We start from the raw sequence: 12,058 nt of genomic DNA, 5'->3' as shown, positions 1-12,058 counted from the left end.
GTATTATTTTTGTTTAAGCAGTCATATCTTTTAAATTTAAATAATTTTTTATGTACTTATGTTGTTATTTTCATTGCTTTTCATTCCTTTCTATAGGCCCAGACTTCCATGTGGCATCATTTGCCTCCTGCCTGAAGGACATCCTTTTACATATGTCACAGTGCTGGTGATTGATTCGGCACACTTTTTGTATCTGAAAATGTCTCTGCTGAGGTGTTTTTCGGCAGATTGCCAGTTCTTTTCTCAGCACTTGGAAGATGTTCCTCCACTGTGCTCTAACATGTCTTTTTTCTCTGGCTGCTTTCAAGGTGTTCTGATTATCACTAGTGAGCGATTTGACTGTCAGCTATGTCAGTGTTGTGTTCTTTATGGTACTTGTGCTTGGGGCCTGTTGAGTTTCCTGAATCTGTGGGTCGTTTTCCTCAGCTCTTTCTTTCAGTGTGGCCTCTGTCCCCCTCCTCCCCTCTCTCCTCCAGTTACAGACAGCGGGTACCTTGAAGTTGTCCCACAGCTCTGAAGCTCATGTTGGCTTTTCCAGTAATTTCTACTGCTGTGCCTTCAAGTTCACGAGTCTTTTCTCCTACAGTGTCTGGTCTGCTGTTAATCACACCCAGTGTACTTTTCCTCTTAGACTTTGTAGTTTTCATCTTTGAAAGTTAGATTTGGGTCTTTTCCTTTTTTTTTTTTTTTTTTTTTGGCTGCACCATGCGGCATATGAAATTTTAGTTCTCCGACCAGGGATCAAACCCGCACCCCCTGCATTGGAAGCGTGGAGTGTTAACCACTGGACCGCCAGGGAAGTCCCTAGATTTGGGTCTTTTATATTTCTGTCATGTTGTGCCTTTGGTTAACTTCTTTTGACATGGAATACAGTTATAGTTTATAGTAACTTTTATTGCCCTTCTCTAATGATTCTAACTCAGTTTCTGTTGATCTCAATGTGGATCACGTTTTCTGCTTCCTGGCATATCTGGTAATCTTTGGATGCCAGACACTGAATTTTACCCTCTTGTGTGCTGGGTATTTTAATGTTCCTCAAATTCTTCCTCAGCTTAGTTATGAGATGATGGTACTTTCATCTGCTCAGTTTTTGCTTCTCTGCTCACACTCTCAGGCAGGACTTGGGCAGTCTGGGCTCATCATGTCTCAGGTGTCGGTGTCATTCATTGCCTCATGTTCAGCGTCTTAGAAAACCTATGTCTTTCTGTATGTTCTTTGTTCTCTTTTCTCTTCTTGGTTATTGTGGATGTGAGGGTAAATTGGGTCCCCATTACTCCATCTTGGCTGGAAGTAGAAGTACTTTTAAAATAATAAGCATCTCTTTCTGACTCTGAGTTAGGGAAGGGTGTCTTATGTAAGATACCAAAAACATTACTCATAAAGGAAAAGACTGATACATTCATGTTTGTTAAAATTCAGCATCTCTTCTCATCAAAAGACTCCAAAAGAAAATAAAAAACATGGCATTAACTGAGAAAAGGTATTTTCCTCACATAAAAAAGATAATAGTTTAATATCCAGAATTTATAAAAGAACGGCTATAAATAGGAAAAAAACACCCTGATAGAAAAAAATTGACAAAGATATGCATAGACATTTTAGAGAAGAGGAAACATGTAATGCCAATAAATAATGAAAAAAGATCCAAGTTGAGAGTTCAGTGAGACACCATTTTACATCTACCACTTGATTGATAGAAATTAAGAGCTCTGACGAGACCCTGCATCCAGTAGGAACTCATGCATTTGTGGTGGGGTTGTAAAGTGGGTGATTTATTTTGGAAAGCAGTTTGACATTATCTTGTATAGTCAGATAATTTGTACCCTGTGTTTCTAGGTCTATACCTGGGGAAACTAGCTGAGAACAAGAATTTCACATGTGAGAATTTTCACCAGCGGACAAACATAAGAATGTATTTAGCAGCACTGTTTATAATGGGGAAAGCAACCCTAAACAGTGCAGATGAGGGAAGAATAGATGAAGTGTGCTGTCCTCTCCAAGTGGAGTATTTCACAGCTCACACTCTCACTTTACTAAAAACAAAGAAGGGGTACAGTCCTGTGCATTTGTTGTCTGGGGGGCGCAGGTGTGGGAGGAAAGGGGAGTGAAAGTAGATGCAATTACTGGGAACGTCCCTGGTCTGTGTGGTGGGTCACAGGCTTTTGTTACATTATGCCTTATAACCTATGGATTTGTTAAATTTGTTCTCACGTGCAAATGAGTGAGAAATTTGTTCTAATGTGCAAATGTATTTTAAAAATACTTAATTGTAAAAATGAAAAGTTGCCCCGTTGATATCAAAACTAAAACTGTTTAGGATCTTATAGTGCCAGAAAGGAAGGCAGTGCTCAAAACAAACAGAGCCTGCAGTGACGGGGTGTTAAAGGGCCACAGGAGCCACGGAGGAGCAACGAAGGCTGGGATGCTTGGTGCAACAGAATAAGTGACATAGTGTTGGAGTACAGACCAAAGTATAAAATAGACACTCATGGGTCCACACTGATAGGAAAAAAATACCAAATAAGTAAATGGGGAGAAGAGACAAATCTGTGTGGAAGCATTCCAAGTCATATATATAGATAGATGGCTGTGCCCTCCGTGTTTGGGAGGGGGCCCAAACACCCCCCTTAAGTGTTTGGGAGGGGGCCCAAACACCCCCCTTAAGTGTGGTCTGCACGTGGTGACGTCCCCCCAGAGAGAACAGGATGGAAAGGGGAGAAAGAGGATCTCCCCAGCAGAGACACCTGACAGGCACACCTCAGCCAGGTGACCAAGGGCACAGCCATTGTGAGGAGTCGTGTTGAGAGCACAGACCCTGACAGGATGTGGTGGGAAGGGCACTTTCCCTCTGTGGTCTCCCTCCCCCAAGCCCAGAGTAATAACGAGAAAAAATCAGACAAACTAGTAGAGGGACAGTCTGCACATCCCTTCCCAGCCCTCCTCCAAACCACTGGGGTCGTTCAAACCAGGAAAGTCTGAGAGACCATCCCGGCCAAGAGCAGCCGGAGGAGATGTGGTGAGTAAATGTCATGTGGGGTCTGAGACAGGTCCTGGAGCAACAGGAGGACATGAGGTTAAAACTGAGGACACCTGAATAGTGTGGACCTTAGTTAATGACAGTGTATCAGCATTAATTAAGCATTAAGCATTGCACTGGTGCAGGATGTCAGTCACGGGAAGACTGGGGGTATGGGAGGGAGCGCGGCTCCTCCTCCTGAGCCCCTCGTCTCACCCCTGCCGTGAAGTTGGCCTCCCACCCTCTCTGCACGTCACTTCTGACTGCTCCTGCCCAGCCCTCTGCTGGCATCGTGGGCACAGGTGCCCTCAGTGCAGGTGCGCGGGAGGCAGGCTGACGCGGGCTCTCTTGCAGTGGGCATCCCCACCATCCGGTGGTGCGGGGCTGAGGGGGACTACAACGTCATGGTGATGGAGCTGTTGGGACCCAGCCTGGAAGACCTCTTCAACTTTTGCTCTAGGAAGTTCAGTCTCAAAACTGTCCTGCTCCTTGCTGACCAAATGGTAAGACTTCATTTTTCTCAAGTGAAGGGCAGCCTGCGTGCTCAGCACAAGCTTGGTTTGATTCATCAGTTTGATGAGGCCTTCAGGGCTGTTTGCTTCCTTATTGTGCTGTTAGTGCGCAGGGAGAAAATGGAAGCTTGTTAACTCTGTGAAAGATAGTGACCCTCGGCGGGCAGGGTGCGTCTGCGTGTGGGCCTGAGTTCCCTGGGTTCCCTCCACCAGGCTACTGCCTGGGGTTCAACCTCTCACCCCTGCTTCTCCACCTGCAGATCAGTCGTATTGAGTACATTCACTCGAAGAACTTCATCCACCGAGATGTGAAGCCGGACAACTTCCTCATGGGGCTAGGCAAGAAGGGCAACCTGGTCTACATCATCGACTTCGGGCTGGCCAAGAAGTACCGGGACGCCCGCACCCACCAGCACATCCCCTACCGCGAGAACAAGAACCTCACCGGGACGGCGCGGTATGCCTCCATCAACACGCACCTCGGCATCGGTGAGCCCTCCTGCCCCGGCCACAGGCCTGGCTGTCCTACAGCCTCCTGGGGGCCCTGAGGGTGGTCAGCATGTTGGGTGTGGAGGCTGGCGTCAAACCTTTGTAGCAGAGGCTGGTGTCCGGGCCTGGAGACCTTACCTTGTGGGGCGTGGGGAGACAGGCATGTGTTGGGGCTTCCTGACGGGTGGCGGTGTGTCTCCGAACAGCACAGCAGGGGCACTTGTGCTGAAACAAGGAATCCAGGTGTCCTTCCCTGTGGCTCTGAGTTCATCCCCAGGAAGCGGGGTGTTTGCCGCTTTGACCCGCTGTCCTCTCTCCCCAGAACAATCTCGAAGGGACGACCTGGAGTCTCTGGGCTATGTGCTCATGTACTTCAACCTGGGCTCGCTGCCCTGGCAGGGCCTGAAGGCTGCTACCAAGAGGCAGAAGTATGAGAGGATCAGTGAGAAGAAGATGTCCACTCCCATTGAGGTGTTGTGTAAAGGCTACCCTTGTGAGTGTCCTCAGCTGGACAGCGAGCCACCCCTGTGGTTCTGTGGGAGGACGGGGGCCTGTGAGGCTTGGGAAAGGAACCAGGGAAGCCCCCAGAGGCTGGCTGCTGAGGCCCCACTGATGTCCTGCATGGTTGGGGAGGTGAAGAGTGAGCAGATGGCCTGCCCTTTAACTGGCCTCAGCCTTCTGTCCCTGGCGCTCCTCTACCTTCCTGAGCCGTAACTCAGGGAGTTTTCCTTTTGTTTTTGTGGGACTGCCCCTGTGATAAATGCCTCAGATGAAACTCTCCTTTGCTCTGTGTGCTCAGTTTTCTCAGCCTCTTTCCTCAAAGCATGCTCGGTGTTTCAGGTTCCAGCTTTCACACCCTCTGTTTGGGTGGCTGGGAGTGGTCAAGGGTTTTGTGGACAGAACCATGCTGGCTCCCAGTCAGGGGTACTGCTGGTTACCTCCGAGTTTCCTGGTGTTTTACAGCTGAATTCGCCACGTACCTGAATTTCTGCCGTTCCTTGCGTTTTGACGATAAGCCTGACTACTCATACCTGAGACAGCTCTTCAGGAACCTGTTCCATCGCCAGGGTTTCTCCTATGACTACGTGTTCGACTGGAACATGCTCAAATTCGTAAGTGCGCCCCCCAGCTCACTGACCGCTCAGCGTGGAAGGGGCATGCCAGTCAACAGAAGGCCACTAGCTGCTGCCGTCTCTTCCTGGGAGCTACACGGGGTGGGGCTTCAGGAGGCATGGCTGCCACACGGGGCGCACGAGGGGTTCTGGGAAGCCAGATGCCTCTTGGCAAGTGAAGAAGGCACCTCAAGGCTGCAACGGGGCTGTGGGGTTCCTGGGCCTGAGGTATGTCCGCAGTGCAGGTCTGCCCAGACCAAGGCTCTTACTTGGAACGCTGAGGTCATTTTATCATCATCATCATCCATCCGAAGGACATTGTGGCTGCGCTGGCCTGTGAGTTTCTTGTCAACGGGGTGTGGCTGCCGCCGGGTTGGGTGAAGACTTCCCTACTCCTCCCCCTACCAGGCTGTGCCGAGGCCCGGCCTCCGAGGGGGCGGGTGGCCTGGGAGGCGCTGTGTGTTAGGTCTGTGTTTGGCCTTGTGATGAGCTAGATGTATATTTGATTTCCTTTGTCAGCTAGTTTGTTCATTAAGTGTGAGCCTGTGTTGTGCGCACGCACGCTGCCGGGGCTGGGGGTGGGGGGGCTTGAACTTTCATTTGTTTTCCTCTCTAAAACAGGCCACCTGTCCCTGAAACTGTTGTATGAGTTTGTTTAATCTCCAACACTACGGCCAGAATTCCAGTTTTTTTTTAATTTCCACTTTCTCTTTAATTAAAAATGTGTTCTATGAGCTTAAAACAAAAATGGGCTCGTTTCTAGGGTGACAAAATCTGATGGAGGAACAGAACCTCCTCTTCAGAGGGTGCAAAACAGGAAGGCTTATCCCATGGCCTCACAGGTGCAGGGGTGTTCACACAGGGACCAGGTAGGGGTGGGGGGCTGCAGCCCGCAGAACCAGCCTGCCCTGGACCTCGCCCATGCCATCCTGGTGCCAGGCCCCTCTGTTAGGATGGCCTTCGAAGGACAGCCTTTGGGAGTGGTGCCACAGGTTACCTGGAGTCTGGACATCAGGGTGGGCCTCCTGCCAGAGCCACTTTAATAAGTTCTTTGTTCTAACATTGTCATCCCTCCCAGGGACTCAGCAAACCTCTTCTGTAAAGGACCAGACAGTCAATAATTTTAACTTTGCCGTCTGCACAGTGGTGCGACCGCTCAACTCTGTGTTGTAACTGGAGAGCCGCCCAAGCAGTGCGGCAGTGAGTGGGCGTGACTGTGCCAAGAAAACCGTATTTGCAGGAATGGGTGTGGCTGCATTTGGCCTGTGGGCTGCAGTTTTCAGACTCTTGCCTTACAGCGCTGGTAATTAGGACGTGACCTCTACTAGGGCAGGTATCTTAGCGTCACCACGTAAAATCAAATGTCCCTGTATTTCTGGTTTGATATTCACTGAAAGTGTAACTAGCTGTTTGTTCTGGGAGCAACTAGCTTAGCCTAGGCGGTGCCCACCGCATGGCCCGCATGGATGAGCCCGGCTGCCGGCCTCCTTATTTCAAGTGCACCAACAGGACATGGGCCTGGCCCGGGCGTCTGGGCTCCAGTTGGACCCCTCAGCCAACCATATGCTGTCCCTCCCACCTGCCTTGTGGACTCCCCCAACTGTCGCCGCATTGGGCCATCTCTGACCTGGGCTGGTTCCCATCCCCATGTGAATGGTCGCAGAGAAGAGGGCCGCCAGGTGCCGTTGGTGTCTGGGTTCTGAGGAAGTGCTAAGGCGATGGGGTGGGGGTTTCCTCTGCTGTGCTGGGAAGAGGAGACTGAGAAGCCTGGTTCTGCTCGCCCACGGTCATGGGACGGGCCATGTGTGGACCCAGAGGGAAGAACGCCTGGCTTGCCGCGAGGCTGTGGACGGCTTTGCGGGCAGACCGTCCCACACACCCCGGTGTTTTCTCGAGTGGTAGCCAAGGGCCTCAGGTGGTTTTTCACCAAACCCAGTTCAGTTCTGGTCTCACCCTCTTTCCTCTGTAGGGAGCCAGCCGGGCAGCTGACGATGCTGAGCGGGAACGCCGGGACCGAGAGGAGCGGTTGAGACACTCCCGAAATCCAGCCACACGCGGCCTCCCTTCCACAGCCTCGGGCCGGCTGAGGGGGACACAGGAGGTGGCTCCTCCCACCCCCCTCACCCCTACCTCACACACTGGTGAGTGGTCCCGGGGCTGTAGCTTGCACCCCGGCCCCTGCTCTGCAGGCAGTGGGGGTTCTGTTTTGAGCGTCACTTGCTCTGGACACTCCAGTGTGTGACCTCGTGGGGTCTGGGCAGGAGTGTCTGGTGGGCGAAGACATGTGCATCCTTATTCTGATCAGTTCTTATTTCCGAAGTTAGACAGACCAGGGAACGCCCTGGGACAGTGCCTTCGGGAATGTGTTTCCCAGACGTTGGCCTCTTGAAGGATTGTGTTCCCTGCGAGCTCTGTTGCTTTGCCTCTTGTTCTTCTCATGGCACGACATCCTCCACCACAAACCTCTCCAGCCTCTTCCTTGCCTGTCGAGACAAGCGTTGTAGGCAGAGGCCCCGGCTGCCCTCCCACTGGACACCTGGTGCTTCGCTCCCGGGGCATCAGTGGAGCCCGTGGTGCCGGCCTAGTCTTAGGGTGCAATAGCCTGTCCTGTGCCGGACACCCAGGCAGCCGAGAGTCCTTGTTAGACGTGGTTCCTGAGGAGATACCCCGTGCTAGAGCGTGGGGCCGTATTCCGAGGCCTCACGCTCGCCCCTGTCTCCCTCTCCTCCAGCGAACACCTCTCCTAGGCCCGTGTCCGGCATGGAAAGAGAGCGGAAAGTGAGTATGCGGCTGCACCGCGGTGCCCCGGTCAACATCTCCTCGTCCGACCTCACGGGCCGGCAAGATACCTCCCGCATGTCCACCTCACAGGTACGCACCCCGCGGGCCGGCGCCTGATCTCACCCAGGCTCGGCGCTGCAGGCCTCTGGCTTCTCCATGTTTGGTCTGGTCTTACGGGCTCCAAGCAGAGTGGGATGATAGTTTCGAATGCTTTCCTTCTTTCCTGCCTTCCCTTTCTCCCCATTTTTGGGTGTTTTAACCATTGGGGGAATGTTGTGCCCCTCGTGGTTTGGCCCATTGGTTGAGAGCCTCTGTGACAAGCTTTGTGGGGTAAGGGCTCTACACCCAGCCCCCCCCCGCCCCCCCGGCAGTTGTGCTGGGATGTGCCACGGGACCTTTTCTCTCCGGCTGCCCTCCATGTGGCCCCCAGCCCCCGGCCAGCTTTGGAGGCTTGGCCGTCTTCCCTGGGCAGACTGGAAGCGCCAGCCCGCTCACGCCGTTTGTCGTGGGCACATCCAGCCTTTGGGACTCTGTCCTCGTTCTCGTTGGCCAGGTGCTCCCCCAGCAGAGAACCTGGGGGGGTGGGGGTGGCGTATTGCCGGCGGTCACTCTGCAGTGTCATGCCCAGCGCTTGGCGACGTGCCGTGGGCTGAGGGTTCCTGTCTTTTGACGCCCCTTCTGACGTTTGTCTTCTCTCTGGCGAGGCAAGTGTGCTCAGAGGTGCAGGGCCTGGCCCCGGGGCCTCCTCCACCCACGTCGTCTTCCCCATCTGGCTTTCCTCGCTGTTTTTCTGTTCTCACTAACGTGCCTCCCTCAGCAGAGCAGCTCTTTACCTGCTTGTGGACGTTTTTCCTCAACTAGCTTTCAGGGTCTCCTCCCGTGGGCAGTGGGGGTGGGCAGGGGTCCTGTGGGGGCCGGGACTACCCGGTGGTGTCTGCTGGGTGGGCAGGTGGTGAGTTCAGGAATGACGGAAGCCCAGGTCCTGGCCATGTACTGGGGCAGCATCCGTCTGCTTCACCACGATGCCTCAGGTTTACATTTAGCGCCCTGCCCTCCCCCTGTGCTTGCTGGGCAGTAGGTGTAGCTTGTTGCTGAATGTGGTGGATTGAGCATGTTGATCAGGAGGGCACAGGGTCTGTGAGAATTGCTCAGAACTTCAGTCCTGTGGTGTCCAGCTGGTCTTCTGGCAGAGGAACAAGGTGTGCCCAGGCAGAGGAAGTGCTCCTGACCATTTTTCTTTAATCAAGTGAAATAGTATTTTTACCAGACACTTGAATTTACTAGTAATTCTACTAGAAATGGGTTCTTATATGGTAATTTTCTCTCAAAGAGGCTGAAGACGCAGGTCGTTTGGATTGTGGGGCTCAGCGGGTCTGGCCAGAGTGATGAGATTGGGCCTCTTAGGGCTCCCGGCCCCACACCCCTCCTCTGTGACCACAAGACACGGAAAGGGCTTAACACGTTTCTTCCACGAGCCCTGGAACGCATGAGCCAGCCGCTGGGAGCAGGTCCTGGGAGGTGTTTTGCCGCCCCTGGCCAAGTGGGCCTGGCTGAGGGCCCTGGAACACCTCAGCCATCAAGGACCAAGGAAGGGACAGGCTTAACTTTTTTTTTTTAACACAAGAAAACGTCTTTTGCTTTGAGGATCGTTGAGGGAAACGGAAGAGGCAGAGGGTTCTGAGGGTGCCAGGTAGTTATGGGTCTAAGTCCAGGCTCTTCTCCAGCTTGTGTCCACCCCTCAGGCCACCGACCCATGAGCATTGAGCACACGCAGCTCCAGGGTCTGTCCTCACAATCACGTGTCTTTGTTCTCTGGTTCTCTCTCTGCTTTCCTTATGAAGAAGTGTCATGTGGGCCTGAGCACTGGCGGGAAGTCTCTGAAGAGATTCGATTTGGGGGTATTCTCTCCCAAAAGAAGCACCCTGGTCACCCTGGGGGTTTCCTTAGGATCTTCATGTTGAGGACAGAGCCCCTGAGGGCGTGTCCCCGGTGCCCTCCATCCTGGGGACAGCTGGGTCCTTTGGGTTTTTCTGGTCATCCCCCAGGCGCTCTTCCTAAGAGACTCTGAAAGGCTCTTGTCCACCAAGGACATGGTCAGAGTTGCTCCACCTTTTACAACTCTATGGCCTCCATTCATCGCCCTCCCTGGCAAAGATGTGAGCGGGAGTAGGGGCAGTGACACACCAGTCCAGGGGGCGGCACCACGTGTGCACAGACTGTGGCCCGGCGGGGGCTGCTTCCTACCAGCTTCCTCTTTGCCCCTCGAAGAGGAGAGATTGCGTCCTGTGCTGATGCACCCAGTGCAAAGGAGTAGCTCACCCTCAGCACAAAAGTACCCAGAGCCGCCCGCCTGCTTGGGGGAGGGCCCTGCCGACCCTCTCCAGCTGGAGGTGGGAGGGCGTGACATATGTGTCGCTTGTCCTGGCCGTTCCTTCTCGCCCCCATGTGCTTCTCCAGGGACCACAGTCCCCCACATCCCTGACCCCGGCCTGCGAATCTGGCCTCTCTAGCTGGAATAATGTGGAGACTGAAGGGCTCCTGGTGGATGAACCTGTTTGTAATGTGTCTCTTTGTGAGGAGGGCCTTCTCCATCCAGTGCTATTGGTAGAACGTGATGCTGGTCCGTGGTGCCAGTTTTTCCTTCAGGCTTACTCGTTTTAATCCCTGCGCCCCAAGTGAGGTCCACAACCGTGTCCTCTTCCTTGTGTCAGTGAGGAAATGTGTCCAGTCCTTTTGTCACAGGGAGGTGGTGTCCTCTCCACCTGCCAAGCACAGGCCTTGGGGAGCCGCTGGTGCCAAGAGCTGATGGAGGGGCTGCCGTCTGGGCATCCAGTTTTCTTACTACGTGAGAGTTGGGAAGGGTCTCCCTTGTTGGCCCCGTTGACAGATCCATCCTCAAGGAGCAGCAGCGGCTGCATGTCCAGGGGCCACTCTCGAGAGGCAAGACTGAGCTCCCGTGTGGTCCCTGGGTCCCCTCGAGCGGCCCTGGCCAGTGGTCATGGACCTGGTTGAGGCAAGGCGAGGCAGTGCTTGCGGAAACAGGAGGGCCTCACGTGCTGGTCCGGCCAGCGTAACCCTTACCAACAGCTGTCTTTTCCCCCCACCTCAGAATAGCATTCCTTTCGAACATCACGGCAAGTAGCTGCACGTCTCCCCGTCGGAAGGCAGCACTGGGTGAGTGTGCTCACGGCGGGGCTCCTCAGCAGGCGCCGGGCGGGGTGGGAGCTGCCGCCCGCTCGCCGACCGGAGGGAGCACGCAGGGGGTCGGGCTTGCATGCCAGGTGCCCCAGGTAGAGCAAGGCCCCTGGCCCAGGTCCTCTCCTCACGTGGATTCTAGCGCAGCTGTGGTGGGCTGTCCAGTCTGGGGTGACCCCAGAATCCTGTCGGTTAGCCTTTGGCCTTTGCTGTGGTCTCCAGTCGGGAGCCGGCGTGGGGAGCAGGAGCCCAGTCTCGGCTCCAGTGGCCCCAGGGGCCTCAGAAGGTTCGGGGCCGCGTGGTTCCAGGTCGGTCGCTGGACGTGTGTCGTGTCGTGCTGGCTGTGGGGGCCGCGCTTGGCAGGGGCTCTTGCACTCTTGCTGCGTGAGACACTCCTGATGGTCCCTGCTGTCCCGGCTTTGTCATCTCTCTTCCTTTAGCACTGATTTCTGTCCTCCTCGTTTGTTTTTCTTTTTGAACTTGGTCTCTGCCTAGCATCTTGTCCACCACGCTCTCGTCTGTATTCACCCATCAGCCACAGCCACCCGCTCCCTGCCGTTGGTGCATGGCTGGGCATCCAAGCCAGGCTCCCCTCTTGGTGGCGATTCTTGTGGCTCCTCCCGGCCGAGGGCTTGCAGCTTCTGTCCACTCGGCGCTGCGGTGGGAGACCAGCTGCAGTTGTAACGTGACTGCACTCTTGGGGACATCTTGATGGGAAATGCTTTTCACGTCTTGCCCCACATGGAGTCCCAGTGCCCGCTTGGGGCCTGGTCCCTGTTTTTGGAACACCAGGCTACTTTCCAGGAAGAGGGGCTGGGAGTAAGCATCTCTTGCCCGCTTGGACTCTGGTCTGACTGATCACGAGCTCGCGGCCCCACAGCCTCCTTGCCTGCATGGCTCTTCCTTCCCCGTCTTCCTGTCACTCTTTCTGCTGCACGTATCCTGGACTCGAG

The 12,058-nt window shown here is 54.3% G+C and overlaps 1 protein-coding gene across 7 annotated transcripts in view; it reads left to right on the top strand.

The window, feature by feature from the left end:
- Positions 1-12,058, top strand: part of CSNK1D (casein kinase 1 delta) — a 37,181-nt gene that overhangs the window by 19,948 nt on the left and 5,175 nt on the right. For 5 of the 7 annotated variants that reach the window (XM_082442101.1, XM_082442107.1, XM_082442103.1 and 2 more), the window contains 6 exons: positions 3,371-3,519; positions 3,789-4,017; positions 4,340-4,510; positions 4,981-5,129; positions 7,099-7,270; positions 7,861-8,000. In XM_082442101.1, coding sequence (XP_082298227.1) covers positions 3,371-3,519; positions 3,789-4,017; positions 4,340-4,510; positions 4,981-5,129; positions 7,099-7,270; positions 7,861-8,000 — 1,010 coding nt within the window. Of the gene's footprint in view, positions 1-3,370; positions 3,520-3,788; positions 4,018-4,339; positions 4,511-4,980; positions 5,130-7,098; positions 7,271-7,860; positions 8,001-11,019; positions 11,085-12,058 lie in introns of all 7 variants that reach the window. The other 2 variants (XM_082442104.1, XM_082442106.1) reach the window with 1 other exon arrangement.

Source organism: Balaenoptera physalus (assembly GCF_965194825.1).
Source record: "Balaenoptera physalus genome assembly, chromosome: 20".
In the NCBI taxonomy this organism is placed as follows: domain Eukaryota; kingdom Metazoa; phylum Chordata; class Mammalia; order Artiodactyla; family Balaenopteridae; genus Balaenoptera; species Balaenoptera physalus.
Note: the sequence above shows the minus strand (reverse complement) of the source record. Positions and strands in the feature narration are given on the sequence as shown.